The sequence below is a fragment of the Oryctolagus cuniculus genome, chromosome 7 (assembly GCF_051225735.1).
Source record: "Oryctolagus cuniculus isolate XC-2025 breed Fujian yellow rabbit chromosome 7, ASM5122573v1, whole genome shotgun sequence".
Lineage (NCBI taxonomy): Eukaryota > Metazoa > Chordata > Mammalia > Lagomorpha > Leporidae > Oryctolagus > Oryctolagus cuniculus.
The window spans coordinates 6,537,204-6,559,836 of record NC_142873.1 but is presented as its reverse complement, the minus strand read 5'-3'; the positions used below and the strand labels follow the sequence as shown (position 1 = coordinate 6,559,836).

At 46.5% G+C, this 22,633-nt stretch overlaps 1 protein-coding gene across 5 annotated transcripts in view; it reads left to right on the top strand.

The window, feature by feature from the left end:
• ASTN1 (astrotactin 1) overlaps positions 1–22,633 on the top strand; it is a 340,316-nt gene that overhangs the window by 160,834 nt on the left and 156,849 nt on the right. For all 5 annotated transcript variants that reach the window (XM_070077167.2, XM_070077166.2, XM_051858230.3 and 2 more), the window contains exon 8: positions 7,945–8,029. In XM_070077167.2, coding sequence (XP_069933268.1) covers positions 7,945–8,029 — 85 coding nt within the window. The remainder of the gene's footprint in view (positions 1–7,944; positions 8,030–22,633) is intronic.

The window sequence follows — 22,633 nt, the reverse complement described above, 5'->3', positions numbered from 1 at the left end:
TTCAAATAAATATATCTTTTAAATAAATTAATCAATCTTTTAAATAAATAAATCCTTTTTAAAAAAGCAAAAACAAAAAAACAAATCCCTGTTTCCAACAGACTGAGTTCAGAGAGATCCCTCCCATCAGGTAGTATGATGTCTTAGAACAAAGGACAGGGAAAAGACTCCCAAGGGAAATGTTGCAAGAGTCAGGATCCAACTCTTCGAACGCATTGCCAGTACCCACAAGTCTGCATGCACAATCTGACAGATGTGTCCTCTTAGTGGGGGCATCTTCTTAGAGGTTGAGCCTAAGATATCTAGTCCTTACTTCTTTTATAATCCATTAATACGTCTCTTTCAGAGGGGAATAGGTAAAAAGCAAGCAGTATCTTGAGTTCTTCTTCTTAGGTTTTAGTATTGTACGTGGGCCATCCCAGAGAGCCTAGGGCCCCACATGGAAGAGAAAGGACAGCCTTTTAGACATCTGATGCCTAAGAGTATGCTTGCTTGCAGTTCCTCCCACGCCGACAAGCAAACACCAAATCAAACAGATGGGCTGTGCACCGTGCCCCAAAGCCAGCGTGCTCGGGAGAAATGAAAGAGCTCATCTCAGAGGTGGGGCCTCTCCCTGAGACTGCACTTGTCTCTGGTACCCCAGTTCCCCAGCTGGTTTGGATCGGGATGGGGGACAATCTCCGTTGTTAAACTCACTTCTGAGAACAGCGTCTTCAGAGTGTCTTGGATGCTTGAGCTGTAAAGGACGGGGAGTGCCTTTAGTGACACACGGAACGAAGGGCCTGGCATTTCACACGCGTAGGGGTCTTCGAGATGAACCATCTCCTTACCTGAGATCAGCAGTGGAATTCCACAAGAAGTCACGTGACTTACCCTGAGTCTCACAGCTCCCTAAGGCTCTGAGAGTGTGTGTTTAATCTGTCATGGAATCAGAACAGAGGTGGCATTATAAAGGCTTGCTCAATTTCCACAGACATGTCAGATCCAACATATTTGTCACTCAAAGCTACTTAAGCAGCAGTCATGGCCGAGCCCCACTGTTGCATGTGCCAGGAAGCTCCATCCACTTTGAGTCCCTCCCAGATGTCTCTTTTCTAATCCTTGCTGAAACGGCTTTGAGAAGCCCCACCCCTGCAAATAGCTTCCCAAGATCTGAGATGAATTTCCAACTGGAAAGCCATGGAGAAAGACTAAAAATAAGAACCCAAACCCTGCCCCCTCAAACAGAGCTAAGGTGCCCCATCTTCACTTGGGGGAGCAGCTGAGAATCGAGATCGCAAGACCCTTACTTTCCTTAATGCTGGAGCTGGAGAGCCCCCTCTCCCCCACCCTGCTTCTTTTCTCACAGGGGATGATGTGGTCATCCCACGCGCTCATCAGTAAGGGACTTCATCGCCTCCCACACTCCACCCTAGAGCCTCTCTCCAAAGAGCCGAGTGTGGGAATTGGCTTCAAGTCAAGACAACGTTATTTTTGCAGTCCTCCAGCTAGCTTACTTGGAAATGTCATAGTGTTGGGACATGTGCTTTCCCAGCCATTCTGAGGCGTCCGCCCATATGGATGTGCAGAACTGTGCAAGTGCACTTGTGTATTTCCTTATGCACACACACACGCATCTATAAACACACAAGCACACACGTGCACACACACAGATGCTCATTCAGTGCAAAGGAGGGGACTGTGGTGCTGGGGCTCTCAGCATCCTTCCTCGGAGCATCTCAAAGGCAAGCATGTGTTTGCACGTCACCAGCACAGAGCTCCAGAGTACCAGGTACAGAATAGTGGACTCCTCAAGATGCCCACATCCTGTTCCCCAGACTCTGTGACTGTGTGAGGGTCCCCAGCAAAGGAGAATCCAAGTTGCATGTGGGGTAGATTGGCTAACAACTGGCTTTTAAATAGAAAGATGATCTTGGATTATCCCCATGGAATCAAAAGGACCCTGAAACATGGAAGAGCAAGGAAAAGACCAGGTCAGAGTAGAGTGATGGGAGAGGGACTCAGCTAGGCTTTAAAGCTGGAGGATGGGGGCGGCACCGCGGCTCAATAGGCTAATCCTCCGCCTGCGGCGCCGGCACCCTGGGTTCTAGTCCCGGTTGCTCCTCTTCCAGGCCAGCTCTCTGCTGTGGCCTGGGAGTGCAGTGGAGGATGGCCCAAGTGCTTGGGCCCTGCACCCCATGGGAGACCAGGAGAAGTACCTGGCTCCTGGCTTCGGATCAGCGCAGTGTGCCAGCTGCAGCACGCCAGCTGCAGCGTGCCAGCTGTGGCGGCCATTGGAGGGTGAACCAACGGCAAAGGAAGACCTTTCTCTCTGTCTCTCTCTCTCACTGTCCACTCTGCCCGTCAAAAAAATAAAAAAGTTGGAGGATAGGGACACAAAGCAAGAAATGTAGATGACCTCCATAAGATGGCGAAGTTTGGGGAACATTTCTCCCAGAGCCCCCAGAAGGGAGCACAGCCACACAGATGCAGGGTGTCAGCCAGCACACCGACACCCACGGCACACTCTGTCCTGCAGAATAGTGTTTCATACCCTCTTATGTTTGTGGCAATATTGAAAACTCATACACCAGGGAAGGGAAGACAAAGAGAGAAAACCAAGTACCGTGGTGCTCTGTCTTCACGTCCTCCCAGCCGATACGAAGACCTTCTATGTGTCAGAAATCCAGGAAGAACTGGAGCTGCAGGCCGCTTGCTGACCTGATTCCCCCTCTAGCTTCTCACTGCATTCACACGCTAGCAGCACACTGGCTGGGAGGGTGGAAAGAGCCTCAGGCTCTTAGCCCAATGCCTGCCACACAGTGAGCGCTGGCGAGCGTTCTTATCATTAGCAAGGCTCTGCAGGCTTTCTGGTTGGCATGGGAGTGCATCTGAGAAATGGGAGGCACATGCCCCCAGATTTTTCTCTGGTTTCTCATCGTCCACTGAGCACCAGGACCCTCTCCTAGCAGTTCCCAACTGATGAGGTCTGTTCCTTGTTTGGTTGGTTAGCAGCTCAGGATGCAGGTCACTTAGGTTGCACCTGCTGATAACTTCAGAAAACGTACCATCTTCTACCTCCACATTGCCTGCCCAGAGGGAGAACCAGTGGGAACAGTAAAACCGGTAAGAACAGGACAGGTGATGCTTACGGGGCACTTACTAGGTGGCAAGCACCACAGTTTACGGGTTACACAGGTGAAGCTTCGCCATGACGCTCTTCACCCCATTTTAGAGATGTGGACCCTTTGGCCCAAGTCACTTGTCTGGTCCTGGCCTAGCTGGATTTCACACACAGGCTGCTGACTCCAGACCTCCTGTTCGTTATGTAACCCTGCACGTAGCATTCACTCTTCAGGGAGGGGGCCAGGGTGGGAGGCTGAGAATCCTGCTTTCAAGTAGTTGCAGCAGAACCCAGCCCCCAGAAAACACTTTACCAACTGTAGTGAGGAGCCCTCCCAGACGTCCCACTTTTGGAGCCCTGGGCAAGGTGGGCTACGTGTAAAGCAATCTGGTGGTATGACGCAGTGCCCCACTGAGTCCAGCCAGAGGCTGGCTTTTCCTGAATTCTCTAAGGGGTTTTGTCGTGCGTTTGTCAGATTGTGTTTGCTTCACTCCCTGATGGAAATACAGATTACTGGTTTCAGCGCTTTTTCTCTCTGCTCCATTCCTGGCCTTTGTTCTGGCCACCCAGGCAGCTGTGAAGGCTTTGTACACCTGCTTAATTTCACAGGCCCCATCAATCCTGGCCACAGACCCTCATTGCCCTTTTCAAGATATGTAGCTTTTATGGGTCTGCAAGGAGCCCATGATTCTGAGCTAAATCAAGTTTTAATCTCCATCCAAGATGTTCACTGAAATGTCTTCTGTCCAGGTCTTTCCGTAGACCAGACCCAACCACAAGGAAATGTTTAAACCTGCCAAGGGGCATCAGACTTGACTTCCAGACCCAGTCCAGCTCTCTTCTGTTTCCCTTGCTCTAAGCCATTGACTCCCCACTCCCTTCTCCCCCTCCCCCTCCCCCCTTTCTCTCCCCTTTCCCCTCCCCTCTCCCTTTTCCCCTCTCCCCTTTCCCTCCACCTTCCCCTCCCCCTCCCCTCCCCATTTCCCCTGCCCTCTCCCCTTTCCCTTCTTACCCCCTCCCTCCTCCTCCTCCTCCCCCTCCTCCTCCCCCTCCCTCTTCCCCTCCCCCTCCCCCTCCCTCTCCCTCTCCCTCTCACCTTCCCTGGGTTTTAGAACCCAATTTGCAGCAGGCACTGCGGCTCACTAGGCTAATCCTCCGCCTTGCGGCGCCGGCACACCGGGTTCTAGTCCCGGTTGGGGTGCCGGATTCTGTCCCGGTTGCCCCTCTTCCCAGCCAGCTCTCTGCTGTGGCCAGGGAGTATAGTGGAGGATGGCCCAAGTGCTTGGGCCCTGCACCCCATGGGAGCCCAGGAGAAGTACCTGGATCCTGGCTTCAGATCAGCACAGTGCACCGGCCGTGGTGGCGGCCATTGGAGGGTGAACCAAGGGCAAAGGAAGACCTTTCTCTTTGTCTCTCTCTCTCTCACTGTCCACTCTGCCTGTCAAAAACAAAACAAAACAAAACAAAACAAAACAAAAAACAATTTGCAGAGTACCTCAGTCTTCATTTCATTCCTGCCACTGAAATTGCGCAGTCTTTCCATACTCATCTTTGTGGCACCATGAAAGCATTTTCGAGATGTACTGCTGGCACATAGCCCTGTGTCCCCTGCCGGAGGTGTGTGCAAGTCCTTGTCCCTAGGCCTGCCTCCTGCCTGATGTCGCCATAGTGGAGATACCAGACAATTAGATACTACCCAAATCCACTCGCCTTGCAAAGGTCTCCCGTTTGAGACCAAGAACATTCAATTCCATTTAATAAAAGCCAGCCGCTACCTGATGCTCAGAGACAACCCAGGCCTTTTGGTCTTGACCTGAATTTACTTGGTGAAGAGCTCCTGGCACACCACCATGCCTGAGGAGTGCTGGCTTCAAGGCTGTCTGAGATTTGTGCCTCACCCTTCCTCTGTAGCATGGGAAATGGCCCAAGACATTGGCTGTCATACAGGGCTGCTCCAGGCCTGTGCCCTCAGGGCTCCTGGCCCAATTTCGGTGTAGCCTGCCTCAGACCCTGCAGCGACCTCTCTCCGTGGGGTTCTCCTCTCTGGCAGTGCGGCTGCCTGCGTGCCTCCTGCGTGGGACTCTGTCTCCATGGCTGTGGCCATGACACATCTCCATGCGATTCCTATGTGTACCACCACCAAGTCGGCGCCTCATGTGTTCCCCGCCATCTGTCACGGCAGATGCAGAAACTGTAACACTTCTAGCTTAGGAGGGCATCCAACACCCTTGTGGGGTCTTTAAAATTCACAGCTAACAGTCGGAGCCTGCGCTTGCACAAAACCTCTCTTAAAGTCAAGATTTAGCAGTTGGTTGCCATAGCAACTTGCCTCATCCTATCTGAACTCTTTTCAGTGTAGATGGTCAAACTGGCTTGATAGGTTCCAGTATTGAGGATCCTTTGAGAGGCAAATTTTGGATGTGCTCAGACTGTAGCCTAGTATGTTTGGAAATCTCTCTGTTTCCATGACTCTGGGCTGCATTTGCCATTATAGGGAGGAAAGCTGTATCTGTTGTCAGCAGTGCGTCCTGCGTAGTAATGAATGGTGGGAGCCTCATAAGGAGATAATGACTGTGAAGGCAATTTGAGAAGGTAAATGCACTATACAAATCGTCGGTATTGCCATCATTAGGAAAATCAGGCTCTGCTTGAACCCAGAGTTGTTACTGCATTTATTTTTACATGTTGTGTGGTAACTAGAGATGAAATGTGGGAGAGGACTCCCTTTTTTCTCAGCCCTTAAATTTAGGCAAGGCAACCAGTTGAGACTGTTCTAAGAGTCAGAGTAATGGGTTTGGCACCCTCCTGAGAATACTTCCTGTTTTGTTTTTTAATGGTAAACCGGAACCCCTGCAGTCCTCAAGGACAGTCAGGAGAGTGTGTTTCCCTAGGGGAGAAACAATGCTGAGCACTTGACCCATTAATTGGCTTGGGTGTCTGAGTGTAGGGGGTGCTGGTGTTATCTGTAAGTTTAAGACAATCCCTTTAATTAATGGATTGATTTCTCATTACACAGCATTTATGAAAGGCCTACTCATTTAGGGGAAAACTAAGCTTTCTCTGCCCTGTGCAGACTGTGGTCCGGGGTCCATGCGGCACTTGGTCTTGGTCAGGGTCAAAGGTCGCTCCTGGTAATTGCTGTCTGATGCTCTCCATGACATCTGGCTTCTTTGGAGCTGGGTTTATCAGAGAGTCAGTGTACCCTGGCGAGCGTGGTCCTCCTCCACACCTCCTTTCAAGCTCTGCTTTCCTAGGGTTGATTCCTAGCTCCCTGACCATTCCTAGATATGACTCTGCAACGCTGAAACCAGTAAATGTGAGCCCATTGTGAACAAATAGATTCTACAGTAGCCTAGGTGGAAGGCAGAATTTGCCTCACAGGAGACAAAGTACCAACACAATACTTTTTGTGGATTTTTCACAAACTAAGAAATTACCTATTTTCATTCCACTCCTCAGCACATTGAGTTTAGTGAGTGTGGGAGACAAAATTGAGTGTGACCTGGAAGTGTGTGATCCTGATGGAGGTGGGTTGGGGTCAGTCTGGGAATGGATGGTTGAGCTATGATCCACTCAAAACCTTCCTTGCTCGGACCCTGCCAGTCACTTCCCCTCAACAGTGAATCTGTTGCATTTCATTTACACTGGATTGCATCTTCAGAAACACAAATGTAACTCAAAGCTATTGTTCTATTGATATCCTTTCTAAGCGTCTCCTCCTTGGGAAATAAAGAAACCGTATGCTCATTTTCCCCTTAGGGAATGGCACCTTGGTTATTTACAAATTTCAGGAAGTCACACTCTTATTTCACCAGTCTAAATTAAATAACCAGCCATTAAAGACAAAAAAAAAAAAAAAAAAAAAAAACTAGTGCTGAAGTGCAACTGCCCTCAGTAGTTCAGTGATACATAGCATTGCAGAAGAAAATATTAGTAGAAGGAAGTAGTGACAATTTCCTTCAATATCTGTACAAAATAGAGCAATGATTCTTAATCTTCTGGGGATCTTGGATTTTCTTGTAAATCAAATGAATACTATGAAACTCTGCCCCAGAAAATTGTGTTTATACTTAACACACTTTTGCATGCAATTCTAGAGGGTTCTTGGACCTCCCGCTGTACCAAAGGAGGAACAGTTGATAATGAAACGTAGTAATAATATCTTTAAAAAATTACAGCGTTTTAGATGCTCTTTCTGTTTACCAGCTCCAAGATAATTAGCCATTTTCACTTGGAAGTCAAAATCCAGAGTTCCTATAAAACTACAATATGTATCAGTAGCCTCCTCTGTCCATAGTGATTGTTCTGTGGGCTAGTGGCGTGGCATTGTTAGAAAAAAAATCTGTCATTAGGTAGACTAGGCTCAGATATTAACTCTGCCACTTAGTAGCTGTCAACAAGTTTCCAGCGTACTTCCCCGTAGAGATTCTGGGAAATATTTGATGAAATAACTCTCATTTGCAGTCTTTAAGCATGTATTGATCACTTACTATGTGTCTTGTGGTACACCAGCATTGAGGAAATAGAGGAGAAGTCCCTTCCTTCAGAGAGCTGCTGGTCTTTGTGCTTACAGAGACTGTAGAACAGGTGTTTCATACGTGCTAGATTCTTCCACTTGGGGGAATGATCGTGTACTGGAAACTGGAGACATTGTCAGGTGTGTGTGTCCATGTGGGTGGTGGAGAGGGGAGTGTGTGACACCGTGGGAGGCACTGTTGCGTTTGTGCAGGTGTCTCAGCGACACTGTTTTGTCTGGCCATTTCACGTGCAGCTTCTTGACCACAGACTTGTTCGTCAACTCATTTGTGTTTCTCTCTCTTCCTCCTTGCCCTGCTTCCAAGGGGAGTGCCTCTGCTATGAAGGTTACATGAAAGACCCAGTGCACAAGCACCTCTGCATTCGGAACGAATGGGGGACAAACCAGGGGTAAGTGAGGGGATGGCGCGCTAGCCAGTTCCCACGCCGTCACTCCTGTGCACAGATCTGACGAGGATCAACTGTGAGTAGCGTAGACCTAACGGTAGTTAAATTCTGAACAGCAATCGGGTAAAAATGCCACTGTGCATCTCCTTATTTGTACCATCCCAGTGACGTCCATATCCTCCTGCTCTCCATTTCTGAGTCAAGAGCTGATGCCTCTGACTGGCAGCCCTGCAGCCTCCAGCTGGGAGCTGAAAATCAAGCTGTCCCTCTCTTCCTTTCCACGCTGCTGCCAGCTGTGCGGATTCTACGGGCAGAACTCGGCTGATGATTTTGTTGGAGACACGCGAAGTCACACAGCCTCCAGTGTAGCTCTCCCAGAGCTTGATGAGCTTGGCGAAGCTGACATGAGTAGAAACTTGTTTTCCCCAGGACTGTCAGCAGGGGTGAAATGCAAAGATTCAGGAAATCCTCTGTGTTGAGTGAGAGTATTTTCACCTGATCCCCAGTTACCACATTTCTGTGACAATTTCCCTCTCCTCCCCCCAACACCAAGTACACCTGACTGAGACAAACCAGATACCTTGTCTATTGCACTTCTGTTTTTATATATCTTCGAATCATTTTTTGTGATAAAATGTACCACTTTTGCCATGTTTAATTGTCCAATTGAGTGACATATCCACATTGTCATGCAATCATCCAATCATCACCACCATTCAACTTGCATTGCTTTTTTTTTTTTTTTTAAGATTTATTTATTTCAAAAGCAGAGTTATGGAGAGGCAGAGGTAGAGAGAGAGAGAGAGAGGTCTTCCATCCCCTGGTTCACTCCCCAAATGGCCAGAGTTGGGTGGATCCAAAACCAGGAGCCAGGAGCTTCTTCTGGGTCTCCCATGTGGGTGCAAGGGTCCAAGCACTTGGGTCATCTTCTACTGCTTTCCCAGGCCATAGCAGAGAGCTGGATCAGAAGTGGAGCAGCCAGGACTCAAACAGGCACCCAAATGAGATGCTGGCACTTTACGCACTAAGCCACAGTGCCGTCCCGATTGTATTGCTTTTGTAAAGCAATTTTCTACTTTGTTCTGGATGCTGAGTTTGTTTTCTGCATTGGCTGGGTCATGGAGGAGGGTAGGAAGACAAAGTTCTCAATATATGCTAACCAATAATAGCAATCAGTGGAACAGGGGAAAACTGGAAAGAAGTCAAGGTGAAAGCCATCTTAGAGTGATTGCTTGGACTGATTAAGTAAGGTTTGTGGCCTGACAAGATGGGGGGAAAGAAACCAGCACCCTCTTAGACATTGCCACAGAGTTCTCATTCCTTGAGATCAATGGCTGGCCCCATCTATTTGATTCTGATGAGCCCAAACCTAGACTCTCACACAATAAATATGGTGACAAATGGGTGAGAGTTTGGAGAAGAGCAATAAAAATGATTGAGGAGTCCCAGAGAGTGATTTATGATAAAGGGATAGAAGAACTCAGCTCTGAGAACTTAGCCAGCTGATGACTAGTCAAGGCATGATAGATGCCCACAGATGTTAGAAGAGGGCAAATGTTCTGCAATGGGTTGAAGTTGAGGGATAAGGACAAGAGAGAATGAAGTTAGGGAAAGGGACTTTGAGTCCCAGTTCAGGAAACTTGGGGAAGTCAAAATACTGTGACATTTTTCTGTAAGTGGCATGAAGGATTGTTCCGTTTCAATTGAATTTGAGGTCATATCAAAGAAGCAGTGCACAGAATTTAGCGGGAGGTCTATGTGGAAGGGTAAACACCTAACAGGCACCTTTTACGTGAAGGTTGGAGGGAAGGGCAGAGAACATGGCTCCTGGATGTCCAGCAGTGTATCAGTGAGGACTGCCATTTGCTATGTAAATTCTGCTTGGTCCCTCTACTCTCTTAACTCCTGAAATGTTTGCCTGGTTGCCGGGAATTTAACTAACGTGATGTGCTATAGTCTCAGTTGACCGTGATTCTCATGGAGTAAAATATTGTAGCGGGTGATGGATAGCCACCTTTTCATCTCAGCCTGAAAATTTGCTGCTGAGGGAAACAACTACAAAATATCATTTCACGTTGGCCCTGAATGATCCAGGCCAGCTCTCGGCAGTGATTGGATTTGGTGGTTAATCGCTCAAGCCGCCACATCACTTGCCTTGTAGACTGATCATGCTAGGATGGTCTGGCTCCACTTGGTAATTGGAGGAGCTTTGCCATTCCCTCTGGCTATGTGAACAGGATGTAGACTAGAGCCTCCAGGGGAAGGGTGGAGGCCCAGCATGGGTGTCATTTAGAACAAGACAGGCTGAAGCACTGAGCTATGGGCTGACAAGAACATTAGCCCTGGGAAATAGACAAGGAGACCTAATCTGTCATTTCCATCTCTAATTTCCATTATTCTATGATCATCACTGTCTATGAGGTCTCATTTTGGACACTAATAAAATAATGGAGTAACTGTTAGGAGGGGGAAAGAAGTGACTATCTTGAGGATAATGGAACCAGGATTGATAAGCAGCGTGAGTTTACATGTATATAAAAAAGGCACCAGACAAATGACTGCATTTCTCCTCCTAAAATGACAAGATAAGTGAAAAGCAGAAGCCGCCATACATCTTGATTTAAACCAGGGATCTAATGCCATGTTTCTTCAAACGAGTCTCACAAAATTAATTGAAATTGGTTTGAATGTGAAAACTGTCACTCGAATTGAAAACTGCGTGACAGATTGCCAACTAATGATAAGTATTGGGGTTATTATGGAAAAATCAATGATACGCTTGATTTTCCTGAATATTTTATATAATGTTGCAGAAGGTAGAGGTAAGCAGCCCATGTGTGGGTATGAGTGTTTCACACTTAGCATTCGTCTACTGCCTGCACTAAAATAAGCAAGCATTCTTTTGAAGTAGGACAACCAGATCCTAGAGTAGGAATAGTTAGAATTCCTCTGAACAATCGAGGTTAATGTACCAGGAGAAAGTAGCCATAAACATTTGTATGTTTCACATAAGGGAGAACCTTGATCAAGAGCACTAATACAAATCCTACGAAGGGATGACCCTGTGAGGCAGAGAACTTTATTCCGCCTCTGTGAGGTTCTCCAGCTTACCTGGGCTGGAATCTGTGTGTGTGTTTACGGTGAGGATGGTGTGTGTGTGTGTGTGTGTGTGCAGTATCTGTATGATTCTGTGGTGTGTGTGTGTGTGTGTGTCTATGAGTGAGCCCGTTTGTTTAAAAGAATATTGTCATCATTATGCTCCATCACTTATTCTCCCACTCATCCATGTTTTCAACAAAGATTTACCCCATTACCTATTGTCCAGGGTATGCTAGGATGCTATTAATAAGAAATCAGAAGAAGATGTAGCCTCTACTGTGGAATAGTTCACATAGATAGGTGATAATACAGCAAATAATTACAAGAGCTCTATGACCTATTAAAAGTGTGAGCAAAGTTCTATGAGATTGTGGTTTGAGGTTGACTTATATGAGGTTGGAGGACATAGACTAGGCTTCATGAAGTTGGATTTTCTTTTAAATTTTTATTTGTGTATTTTTAGTTTGCTTAAAAGACAGAGATACAGAGACAGACAGAGGGAGAATCTTGATCTTCTGATTCATTCCTCCAATGCCCACAATGCTAGGTCTGGATTACACCAAAGCCAGGATCCTGGAACTCAATCCAGGTCTCCCAAGTGAATGGCAGGGAGTCAAGTATTCAGCCATCATCTGTCGGCTCCCAGGGTTTGCATTAACAGGAAGCTGGATAGGAGGGAGAGGGCATAGAACTCAAGCCAGGCACTCCGATATGGGATGCGGGCATCCCAAATGCTCTTAACGGCTGCACCAAATGCCAGCCCAGAAGTTGAGTCTCAAACTGCTCTGTCTGACACCTGACAAAAGTAATTCTAAGAAAAGGGAAAAGTATGTACAAAGGAGCTATTACAAACATGGGTTTTCTGGGAATGATAAATAAATAGCTCAGTATAAGTTTAAGAATGTCATTTACAGTGGCAGGGAAGAGGCTGACAAGTGATCTCATCTCACCAGATCTCCAAGAGCTCTCTTTTTAAGGCTTTGGACATTGACCCTCCCACAAACTAGCAAGCCCTTCGAATTTTTTGTTAGTAGGAGAGAGAAGTTCAAAAATGGCAGGATATCCCCTCTACTACTCATTGATTTGGGGGACCCTTCATAATTAATAATGTAACTGTTTCCAATGCAGAAAGACAAAAATAACCCAAAACATCATGGGACTATCTAGACTTTTTATTTATCTGGAATCTTCAAGTAAAACATATTCCAAAACTATACTGTAGATGGAAGTCTGCAAGACCAAACAGCAAGGACTCATAGAGAATTGAAGACTGTAAGTTATGAGAATCAAAGGGATTAGAGTCATTTTCTGGCCACTCCAGTTTGACCAAAAATGCCCAGTGAGGAGCGAGGGAGGCAGAGACATATATGTATTGATCTGGGAGGTGAAGCCACTCTGTGCAGCTCACCCCAGTGACAGGGTCTAGGTAAAATCATCAAACTCATTACACAGGAAGGCCCTATCACTAAAGCTAAAAATAGCTTTGCAAAGATTTAGACAAAGTCATGGATGACGGCTTTCTAATGGGTTATTAAAAGAACACAGGATGTTGGAGGCTACATCACCAGTCTTTGAGGTTGGCAAAAAAATCAATCATTTTCTGCCACTGCAGCCTCTATGACCCCACCTGCCAGACGGGAGCCCCAGGGTGAAAGGGTCCTACCACAGAGGAGTGGTTTACTGTGTCTTCTGTCTACTGTGCATGAATTCCCCGAATAACTCTGTAGCCTGCCAGCCCTGTGGCTGCATAGACACAGCCAGAGACTATTACAGTCTATGTTTGATGTTTATCTGCTAGGACCGTGAGGACAAATTGAAAATTTTCAAAGATGAGAAATGAAAACAATAAATGAGTGTGGAGGAGGCAAAAGATTGATTTACATGAAACTATTAGAGGAGAAAAAGCAAATTTATTTCCCTACTTTGGAGATTATTAAGAAAGGCTATAATGATGTTTTTGTGTTAAATTAAAAGTGTACCCAAGGGCCCCTAGATACATTTTTCAGAATACCACAATTAGATTAAATGCATGCACTGGAAGATTCCTGGTAAATAATAGTCCGATTTCCTATTGTGGCATCTCAGATATAGAGGGCAACACCAAGGAGATTCTGCACTAGAGAAATATAAAATATCATTACATTTCTCTGCTGACGGATGGCGGCGGAGGGAAAATTCATGAGAGGAGAAGAGACCCACTGTTGAAAATGAATGAACAGGTGTTTCTCCAAAGATTTAAAAGCTGTGGTCAGGAATGGCCCTATTCATGAGAATCCTTCCTCTTCACCCTGCCTGCTCACACGACCTCTCCAGCTGGGTCCACACACGTGTGTACACACACACACACACACACACACACAGAGGTCAGTGCTGCCCTAATGTGTATATCCTTCTCTTCCAACACCTCAAGTGCTTTTTATTCCTCTGCTTCTATTTCTGCAACTTTTCTCTGCCTCTCACCCTCCCAGAAGTGAATGCTCAGAGGATAAATCGACAAGAGGAGCAAGTGTCCCAAACCTGTAATCCAGTTTCCTCTACATACTGAGAATGAGGACTGTGTTCACCATGTTACCCTGAGCCCCCCTGTCTTGCTCAAAACATGTCCTTGCCAGGGGGTGATTTAATTATGCTTCAAGGAATGATGTCATCCTTAGTGTTCCCCTAGAGGCAACTCATCTGAGTTCAAGACATTGAACTGAGACCAACCTCCACTGATAATTCGAAAAGATCCCAAACCTCTCTTCACCTCTCCTGGCTACCTAGAACCGATTGGGAACTTCCTGCCAGCTTTGGGACAACCAAGCGCAAAAGCTGCAGCATTTCAGAGAAGAGACTGGCGGGCCGAGCGTAGCGCCAGGTCCATGCCCCGGTCTTAGGCTGCAGCTGTCCTTCTTTGGCCGCTCCATACCTCTTCATATGTGGCCCAGATGGAGTCAGACAATCCTGTACGACATGTGATATTTCCCAACGTCCCCTTGTTTATTTCTAGATCACCATCTGGCTCCCCGCCCTTCCCTCCGCCCCAGTGCTGCTGTCTGCGGCCAGTCGCCCCATTCACCTTCACCTTCCTCCAACCTCAGACAAGACTGCAGGCCAGGGCTGCTCCTTTATCTCTGGGCACCCTCCTCCCTGCCCTCCAGCCCAGACGTCCGAGTCTGTGCCCAGCTCCTGTCATTGCCAAGCCTTCCACAAATGAGATTACCTTCCCATTAGTTCTCTTTTAATTCTCTGTCCCTCTCCATCCCACTCTCTTCATTGTCATCATTGTCACTGCCCCTGACAAGGGTTCCCTGTGTATTTGTTTGGTCATTTATTTTCCATTCCTTTTTTCTTCCTCCCTTCACCTGCCCTCTTTTAACTTCCATCTTCTGTTCGACAGGAATCAATGGAAGAGTGGTGACTGTCCTTTCTCCTACCCATTTCATTGTCCAGAGGAAGTGTGTTCTTGGAATTAGTGCTGAAGTTCCTAGTTCCTTCTCTCTGCAGAGACTGATTCCAGCAGAAATACTGTCCCTTAGAAGGAGAAGAAACCCCCACCCTGGGTGACCAGGCAGATTGAAGGTGGTCTCCTCCCTCAAGATCTCCTAGGATCCCCTTAACAGGGTCGTGTCCCACAGCTGCATCTGATCCTATGGATTTCTTTTTTTTTTCTTTTAACATTTATTTTATTTATTTGAAAGACAGAATTACAGACAGAGGTAGAACCAGAGACAGAGAGAGAGACAGAGAGAAAGAGGTCTTCCATCCGCTGGTTCACTCCCCAAATGACTGCAATGGCCATAGCTGAGCTGATCTGACTCCAGGAGCCAGGAGCTTCTTCCAGGTCTCCCATGTAGGCACAGGGGCCCAAGGACTTGGCCCATCTTCTACTGTTTTCCCAGGCCATAGCGGAGAGCTGGATCAGAGGTGGAGCAGCCAGGACTTGAACTGGTGCCCGTATGGGATACTGACTCTGCAGGCCGGGGCTTTAACCCATTGCACCACAGCGCTGGCCCTGATCCTATGGATTTCCTCAAGTGAAAATTATGTATAACTCGCCCCAATCTTCACACAAGCTGTGTGGTCATTCAGCTGCATATGGTGACACACTTTGCCCTTGACAGAGAGTTGTCAGGCTCAGAGAGCAAGGGAGGGCTGGAACCTCACCTGTGCTTGCATGGCAAGCCGGCTCTGAGACCAAGGGCACATTTGTCTAGACAGACACCTTCTTGTCATTGTCGCAAAGGCCCTTGATGAGCTAATCTTGATCCCGAGGTCATTACTAGCCATGCCCTTTGCTCTACTCTCAGAGGTGACTATAACATCCGTGGTAACTCAGAATGACACAGGAGCAAAATACACCCTAGTGAGTGGCTCCCACGTGCTAGTCCATGGAACAGCTTCTTTTTTTTCTTTCTTTCTTTTTTTTTTTTTTTTGACAGGCAGAGTGGACAGTGAGAGAGAGAGAGAGAGACAGAGAGAAAGATCTTCCTTTTTGCCGTTGGTTCACCCTCCAATGGCCGCTGCGGCCGGTGCACCGCGTTGATCTGATGGCAGGAGCTAGGTACTTCTCCTGGTCTCCTATGGGGTGCAGGGCCCAAGCACTTGGGCCATCCTCCACTGCACTCCTGGGCCACAGCGGAGAGCTGGCCTGGAAGAGGGGCAACCGGGACAGAATCCGGCACCCCGACCGGGACTAGAACCGGGTGTGCCGGCGCCGCAAGGTGGAGGACTAGCCTAGTGAGCCGCGGCGCCAGCTGGAACAGCTTCTTAAATATTACCAAATAAGCTTGTTTAAAATTACTGGGTTGCTATTTCTATCCTCAGAGATTTTAATTTCACAGACCGAGGAGGAGTTCCAGAATCCGTGCATTTGTTCAACTCTTCAAGGTGATTGTAAAGTCCAGGCAGACTTGGAGGCAGTTGTTAATAGAGATGTGGCATTGCCACACCCCTAGCAGAGTGTCCTGTTGTCAGTATGTCATCCCCTGCCCATGAAAACAAGAAGCAGACAATAGACTAGTGGCTGAAAGATTCTTGCATTTTACTGATTGGGAAATGGAGAACCAGAGAGGGGGAGTAACATGCCCGAAGTCACAGAGCTAGGGGTCAGGCTTTATAGCGACAGGTGGATATCACAGATGCATCAGTGGCATAGACAGAGGTTTAAAAGAAGTGCCTGAAATACTCTGAAAGCCAGTCCCCGTCGGGAGATGGAAGTCAGCGTTCTGTGGTTATCACATGCTGCTGGACCCCACGCCCCAGGACTTCGCATCGGCATCCTTTCCTGCCTGCCCACCCTCCAGGGAGGGGTGATGCTCCACCACACTGTCCCACACTGTCCTCTCTGGCTGTTCCCACTGCCACACCAAGAGACTTATTTTAAACAGTGCTGAAGGCGAGAACATTCATATTTCCTCCAACATGACCACCAGGGTGAAAAAAAATCAACCTCAATTTACCCTCCCATCTGCTCAAGAATGGAAGATAAATTGTTTCAATTTTACAGAAATGAATGTTTTATGTCTTGCCTATGCTTTCCAGACAGTGGCCTGCATTTATATATTCTTTGGAATGCACGCATGTTTTCTGCAGAAGTGCTCCCTGGGCCTTGTGCCTCCTTGGGCTCCCCTCGCAGAATACTGTGTGCAGAGTGTGGACATTTTCCCTAGTGTCGAAGATTTTGACTATTTATCCTTTTTTTTCTGCCATGCGTAGAGAAAACGACCATTACCATTTTGCTGTATTTCCTCCCAATTTCTTTTTCTATGCACCAAGAGTTTTCTTCCCCTTCTGCCTTCAATTCTGCATATGCTTTTGTTCTCTCTCACAATTAAACAATGAGCAATATTACTTTTATAATCAGGAAATAGGGAAAAGATAAAAAAAAGATTAAAAGTGTTATGGTGCTACATTAATTTTGTCAAAACATTTCCCATGGGGAAGCTCTACTTTCTTCCCTCTATTTCTTGAGACAGAAAGCAACAAGAAAGAGACAGAGCTACAGATACAGGGACAGCAAGCACCAGTCTGCCAGCCCACTCCCCAGAAGCCTGCGTCAGAATTCAGTCCAGGACTCCCATGCCGGCGTCAGACTTCTCACTTGAGTCATCACCTACTGCCTCCCAGGATACACATTAGCAGGAAGCTAGAATCAGGAGCCAGAGTGGGGAATCAAACCCAGGCGCACCAAAATGGGCTGTGGGTGTCCTAGTCTCTAGTCAAGTGCCCGCCCTGGGAGTCATTCTTGATGTTTAATTTAAAACCCTCAGTTTTACCTAAAAGAAGGTGGCTCAAGATCTGGAATCCAGGTCAGACATCTCTAATGCAAATTTCCCTATAACTTGGTGTAGTTTTAATTAGTCTATATAAATACCAGCTAGTGACCCACACATTCAACACCACAATGCAATGCAACTTCAGTGTCACAGAAGACTTTGAGCAATCCCTTACATAATGCTAATTGATATCACGTATTAAGCATGTAATACTGGACATTGTGCTAGGTTTATTTTTAATAGCCCCATGAATCTGAATAAAAATCCTATGAACAGGGTTTTTTTCAAGAGTTGAGCAATTAATGATATGTATGCCACCTACAATTTCTGTTAAAACAATTTGAATAAAAGTAATCTCAAGGTTAATTTCTCCTAGACAAGTACTTTTCATTCTTGTTCTAACACTCATACTATAATTATTTTTTCCTGAGATTTCAACTTTATATAATTTCAAAAATTAGAGAGCAAACATTTTGTCCTTGCACATCTTGCTTTTTGCATCTTTTTTTTCCCCTTTGTACTAAAGGAACAAGTGACTCATAGAAAAATCTAGAAAAGGCAGAAACAAAAGGAAAAAAAAACCCAAGTCACTTGAAATGCCACCCATCCCTTGTATAGAATGTATACTTCTTGTCTTATTTCTCTAGGTAAGATGCTTTGTAAGCACAAATATTTTCATGTTGTTCTATCTCTTGCTTTGCTTTTATATACACATATAGGAAGGTACTTCAGAAAGTTTGTGGAAAAGTGTAATTGAAAGGATGAATTTAGGCTGGTGCCACAGCTCAATAGGCTAATCCTCTGCCTGCGACGCTGGCACCCCGGGTTCTAGTTCTGGTTGGGGCGTCAGATTCTGTCCCGGTTGCTCCTCTTCCAGTCCAGCTCTCTGCTGTGGCCCAGGAAGGCAGTGGAGGATGGCCCGAGTGCTTGGGCTCTGCACCCACATGGGAGATCAGGAGGAAGTACCTGGCTCCTGGCTTCGGATCAGCGTGGTGCGCCGGCCGCAGTGGCCATTGGAGGGCGAACCAGCGGTAAAGGAAGACCTTTCTCCCTGTCTCTCTCTCTCACTATTCACTCTGCCTGTCAAAAAAAAAAAAAAAAAAAAAAAAGATATGCAAAAAAAAAAAAAAAACTATGAATTTGGAGGATGGCACTGTGGCGTAGCGAGTAAAGCTGCCACCTGCAGTGCCAGCATCCCATATGGGTGCCGGTTCTAGTCCCAGCTGCTCCACTTCCAATCCATATCTCTGCTGTGGCCTGGGAAAGCAGTGGAGGATGGCCCACATGCTTGGGCCCCTACACGCACGTGGGAATACAGGGTAGGAAACTCCTGGCTCCTGGCTTCAAATCGGCCCAGCTCCAGGCAGGCCGTTGTGGACATTTGGGGAGTGACCCAGCGGATGGAAGGCTTCTCTCTCTCTCTGCCTCTGTGTAACTCTGCCTTTCATATAAAGTAAATATATCTTTACCAAAAAAAAGTATGAGTTTAGGGGTTGACGTTGTGGCTCAATGAGTTAAACTTCCACCTGTATGTCTGGTGTTGCATATCAGAGTGCCAGTGCAAGTCCAGCGGCTCTGCTTCTGATCCCGCTCCCTGCTAATGTGCCTGGGAAAGCAGCGGAGAATGGCCTAAGTGCTCGGACCCCTGCCACACATGTGGGAGACCTGGAGGGAGCTTCAGCTGCTGGCTTCAGGCTGTACCAACCCTGGTTGTTGCAGCCATTTGAGGAAGATCTCTTCTCTTCTCTTCTCTTCTCTTCTCTTCTCTTCTCTTCTCTTCTCTTCTCTTCTCTTCTCTTCTCTTCTCTTCTCTTCTCTTCTCTTCTCTTCTCTCCTCTCCTCTCCTCTCCTCTCCTCTCCTCTCCTCTCCTCTCCCCTCCTCTCCCCTCCTCTCCCCTCCTCTCCCCTCTCCCCTCTCCTCTCCCCTCCCCTCTCCCCTCTCCTCTCCCCTCCCCTCTCCTCTCCCCTCCACTCTCCCCTCTCCTCTCCCCTCCCCTCTCCTCTCCTCTCTCCTCCTCTCTCCTCCTCTCTCCCCTCTCTCCTCGCCCCTCGCCCCTCGCCCCTCTCTCCTCTCTCCTCTCTCCTCTCTCCTCTATCTCCTCTCCTCTCCTCTCCTCTCCTCTCCTCTCCTCTCCTCTCCTCTCCTCTCCTCTCCTCTCCTCTCCTCTCCTTTCCTCTCTCTCTCTCTCTCTCTCATTATTCCCTTCAAATAAATAAATATTTTTCAGAAAGTGTGCGTGTATTTTGATGTCAAAAGTAAAGTTTTTGATATATTTAGCATATATTTCCACAATATAAAAAAACATACTATGAAGAAAATTGCATGGGTTCCAAAAACTTTGGCACCAAAATACACATATTTTCATGCCATTTTCCCATGAACTTTTTGAATTACCTTTGTATTTGTGTGTGTGTGTGTGCACTAACAGTGTGTATTATTATCTAAGGCTCAGTAATACACTGGCTAAGCATCGAGGCCCTTTGTGTGAAACTACGGTGGAGTTCCACAATTGGAATCTCTTTTCCTTTCCTTATGGTCTCCTTCCCACCAAGTTCATTAACCTTTCCACAAGACTTTCCACATGCAGAATAGCACTGTAGGCAGAAGGAGATAACAGCCAACTGCAGGCCCACCGCTGGGAGTTGGTGTTTGGATTTAAGACCTTTGAACATGGGAAGGTCCCTAGACTTCTGCTGTGCAGAACGGTGGAAAGAGACTGCAAACAGCTGCTCCACACCCTGAGGTCACATTAGCCCAATTAGTCCTCCAGGTGGAGGTGTCCCACAGGGCGGCTCAGATTACAGCTCTCAGCTTGCTTTCCTCCTTCCTGACACACTGCAGAGACTTTGTTGTTTATGAGAGGGTTGACTCTGACTGGAGCAAATGGTTACCATCGGGGGATGATGGGCACATATTCCACACTGCCAGTGAACCAGAGTATTTTGCGTGCCTGGTAAAACAGCACTCCCCACACTCTGGTCAGCAGGTGCAAGAGTGTCAATAGTGATATTAATACTGGTAACAGGAGTATCTGGCATTTATGTGGTTCTTGCAATGCATTGGCCATTCTTCTGGTAATTTTCAAGTGCCAACAGCTTTTTAATTTCAGCTCTACCAGGAACTATTATTGTTCCCATTTTACAGATGAATCTATTGAGTAGAAATATTGAGAATCTCACTGGCAAAAAACAAGAGAGAGAATCGTGGTCCCTAAAGAGGACTTTCTCTTTCCAAACACCCCAAGAACTGCTAATTCTGAGAGTCTCAGAATGAACAGAGTGAAGATGGGGGCAGACACTCCGTGCGTTGAGGCCTAGAGTAAAGCAGTCCAAGTATGTGCTCAGGGCTGGGTGTCAACATCTGTAATGGGTCAGGCCTGTGAACCAACAGGCCCACCAGGTGCAGGCCGGCTTCATGGGAATGAATTGGATAACGGTGCATAGGATGATCTCTCTACTGAGCCTTCTCTTCGTTAGATTACGGTTTTCCTGACTGTTAAAAACCTTACCAGATAGCCATTTTCTGCATTTCCCTAGTTTGTCATTATGTTTTGTAGACTATGTTGCCCAGAACTGGTCAAAACATTTTACGGAGTTTATAACATGCCTGTTTCTTCCCCTGTGTGTTCTATTAATGAACTCTAAGTCATGCTTAGGCTAAGTCCTTTAAAAGAAAATGCACTGTGTTGATATGTATGAATTTGTTGTCTACTAAAATCTTTTTTCAAAGGGCTTGTTAGAAGGAAGAGAAAATACATTCGACATTGAAAACACTTGTCTCAATGAAAATGCAGGTCTTATATGAAACCTTATTAAATTTTAGCCTGTAACCTATTGAAATCTTTAAATCTTTACTCTGTTATCCTATGCATTAACTCTCCATTCTATTTTTTGTTATTTTCCAACTGCCAGTAGTCACCTTTTATCCACAGTCTTGCTTTTCACAGTTCCAGTTATCCATAGTCAACCTCAGTCTGAAGACATTAACTGGAAAATTCCAGAAACAATATTCATAAGTTTTAAATTGCAGTTCTAAGCAGTGTGACGAACTATCATCCTGCTCCATATCGTGCGGGGTATGAATCATCCCTTGGTCCAGAGTATCTGTGTTGCGTATGCCACCTGCCTGTTAGTCACTTAGCGGCCATCTTTGATTTCAGATCCTCTGTTATGTAATGCAGGCCTGTGTGCAAGTAATGTTTACTTAATGATGGCCTGAAAGCATCAGAGTAGTTATGTTGATAATATGGATATGCAAAAAGAGAGGTTGTGAAGTGCTTCCTTTAAATGAAAAGGCAGACGTTCTTGACTATATAATGGGTATATATACATATGGGGAAAACATGGTGTGTGCAGAGTTCAGTAGGACCTATGGTTTCAGGCTTCAGAATGTAGCCCTTCCATAGAAGGGGAGAATAATTAACACACTTTCAGTGACTTTCACTAAGTCTCTTGTTAAAGATTGCAAGGTCAGGTTCTCTTCTGCAGGTTGACTTCACTCCATTCACAAAACCTGTTGGTTACACTTGTTCAACCACACAAGTATTCATCAAATATACAAGTCATTCAATGTATTTCCATGTAGTCACTATTAAAGAGTTTGTCACAGGTATGGCCCAGAATGTGCATTCAATGTTTTCTAAACCATTATGTAAATTCCTTTAAAAATCAAAGAAGATGACTTTGTGCTGTCCTTTGAAATGTCAACCTGTAGATGCCATCAGAAATGCTCACGAGTTTGGCTTGGGATTGCTCATTAGTGAATCCAGTCTAGATCTTAGACATCTTTACCTCCTTTATTTTTTTTTTTTTAAGATTTTATTTATTTATTTGACAGAGTTACAGACAGTGAGAGAAAGAGAGAGAAAGGTCTTCCTTCCATTGGTTCACTCCCCAAATGGCTACAACAGCCAGAGCTGCACCAATCCAAGGCCAAGAGCCAGCTGCTTCTTCCCAGTCTCCCGTGTGGGTGCAGGGGCCTAAGGCCTTGGGCCATCTTCTACTGCTATCCCAGGATCAGCAGAGAGCTGGTCTGGAAGAGGAGCAACCGGGACTAGAACCCGGTGCCAATATGGGATGCTGATGCCGCAGGCGGAGGATTAACCAAGTGAGCCACGACACCGGCCCCAGCCTCCTTTAAAAATATTTTTAATTAATGCAGCCTCTTTCTCTAGAGAGTATAAAGCTGCTGAGACTTTTGCCTCCACCCTCCCCATGAGCTAAAGCTCTCTCTTTCTTCATTCCATGCAGT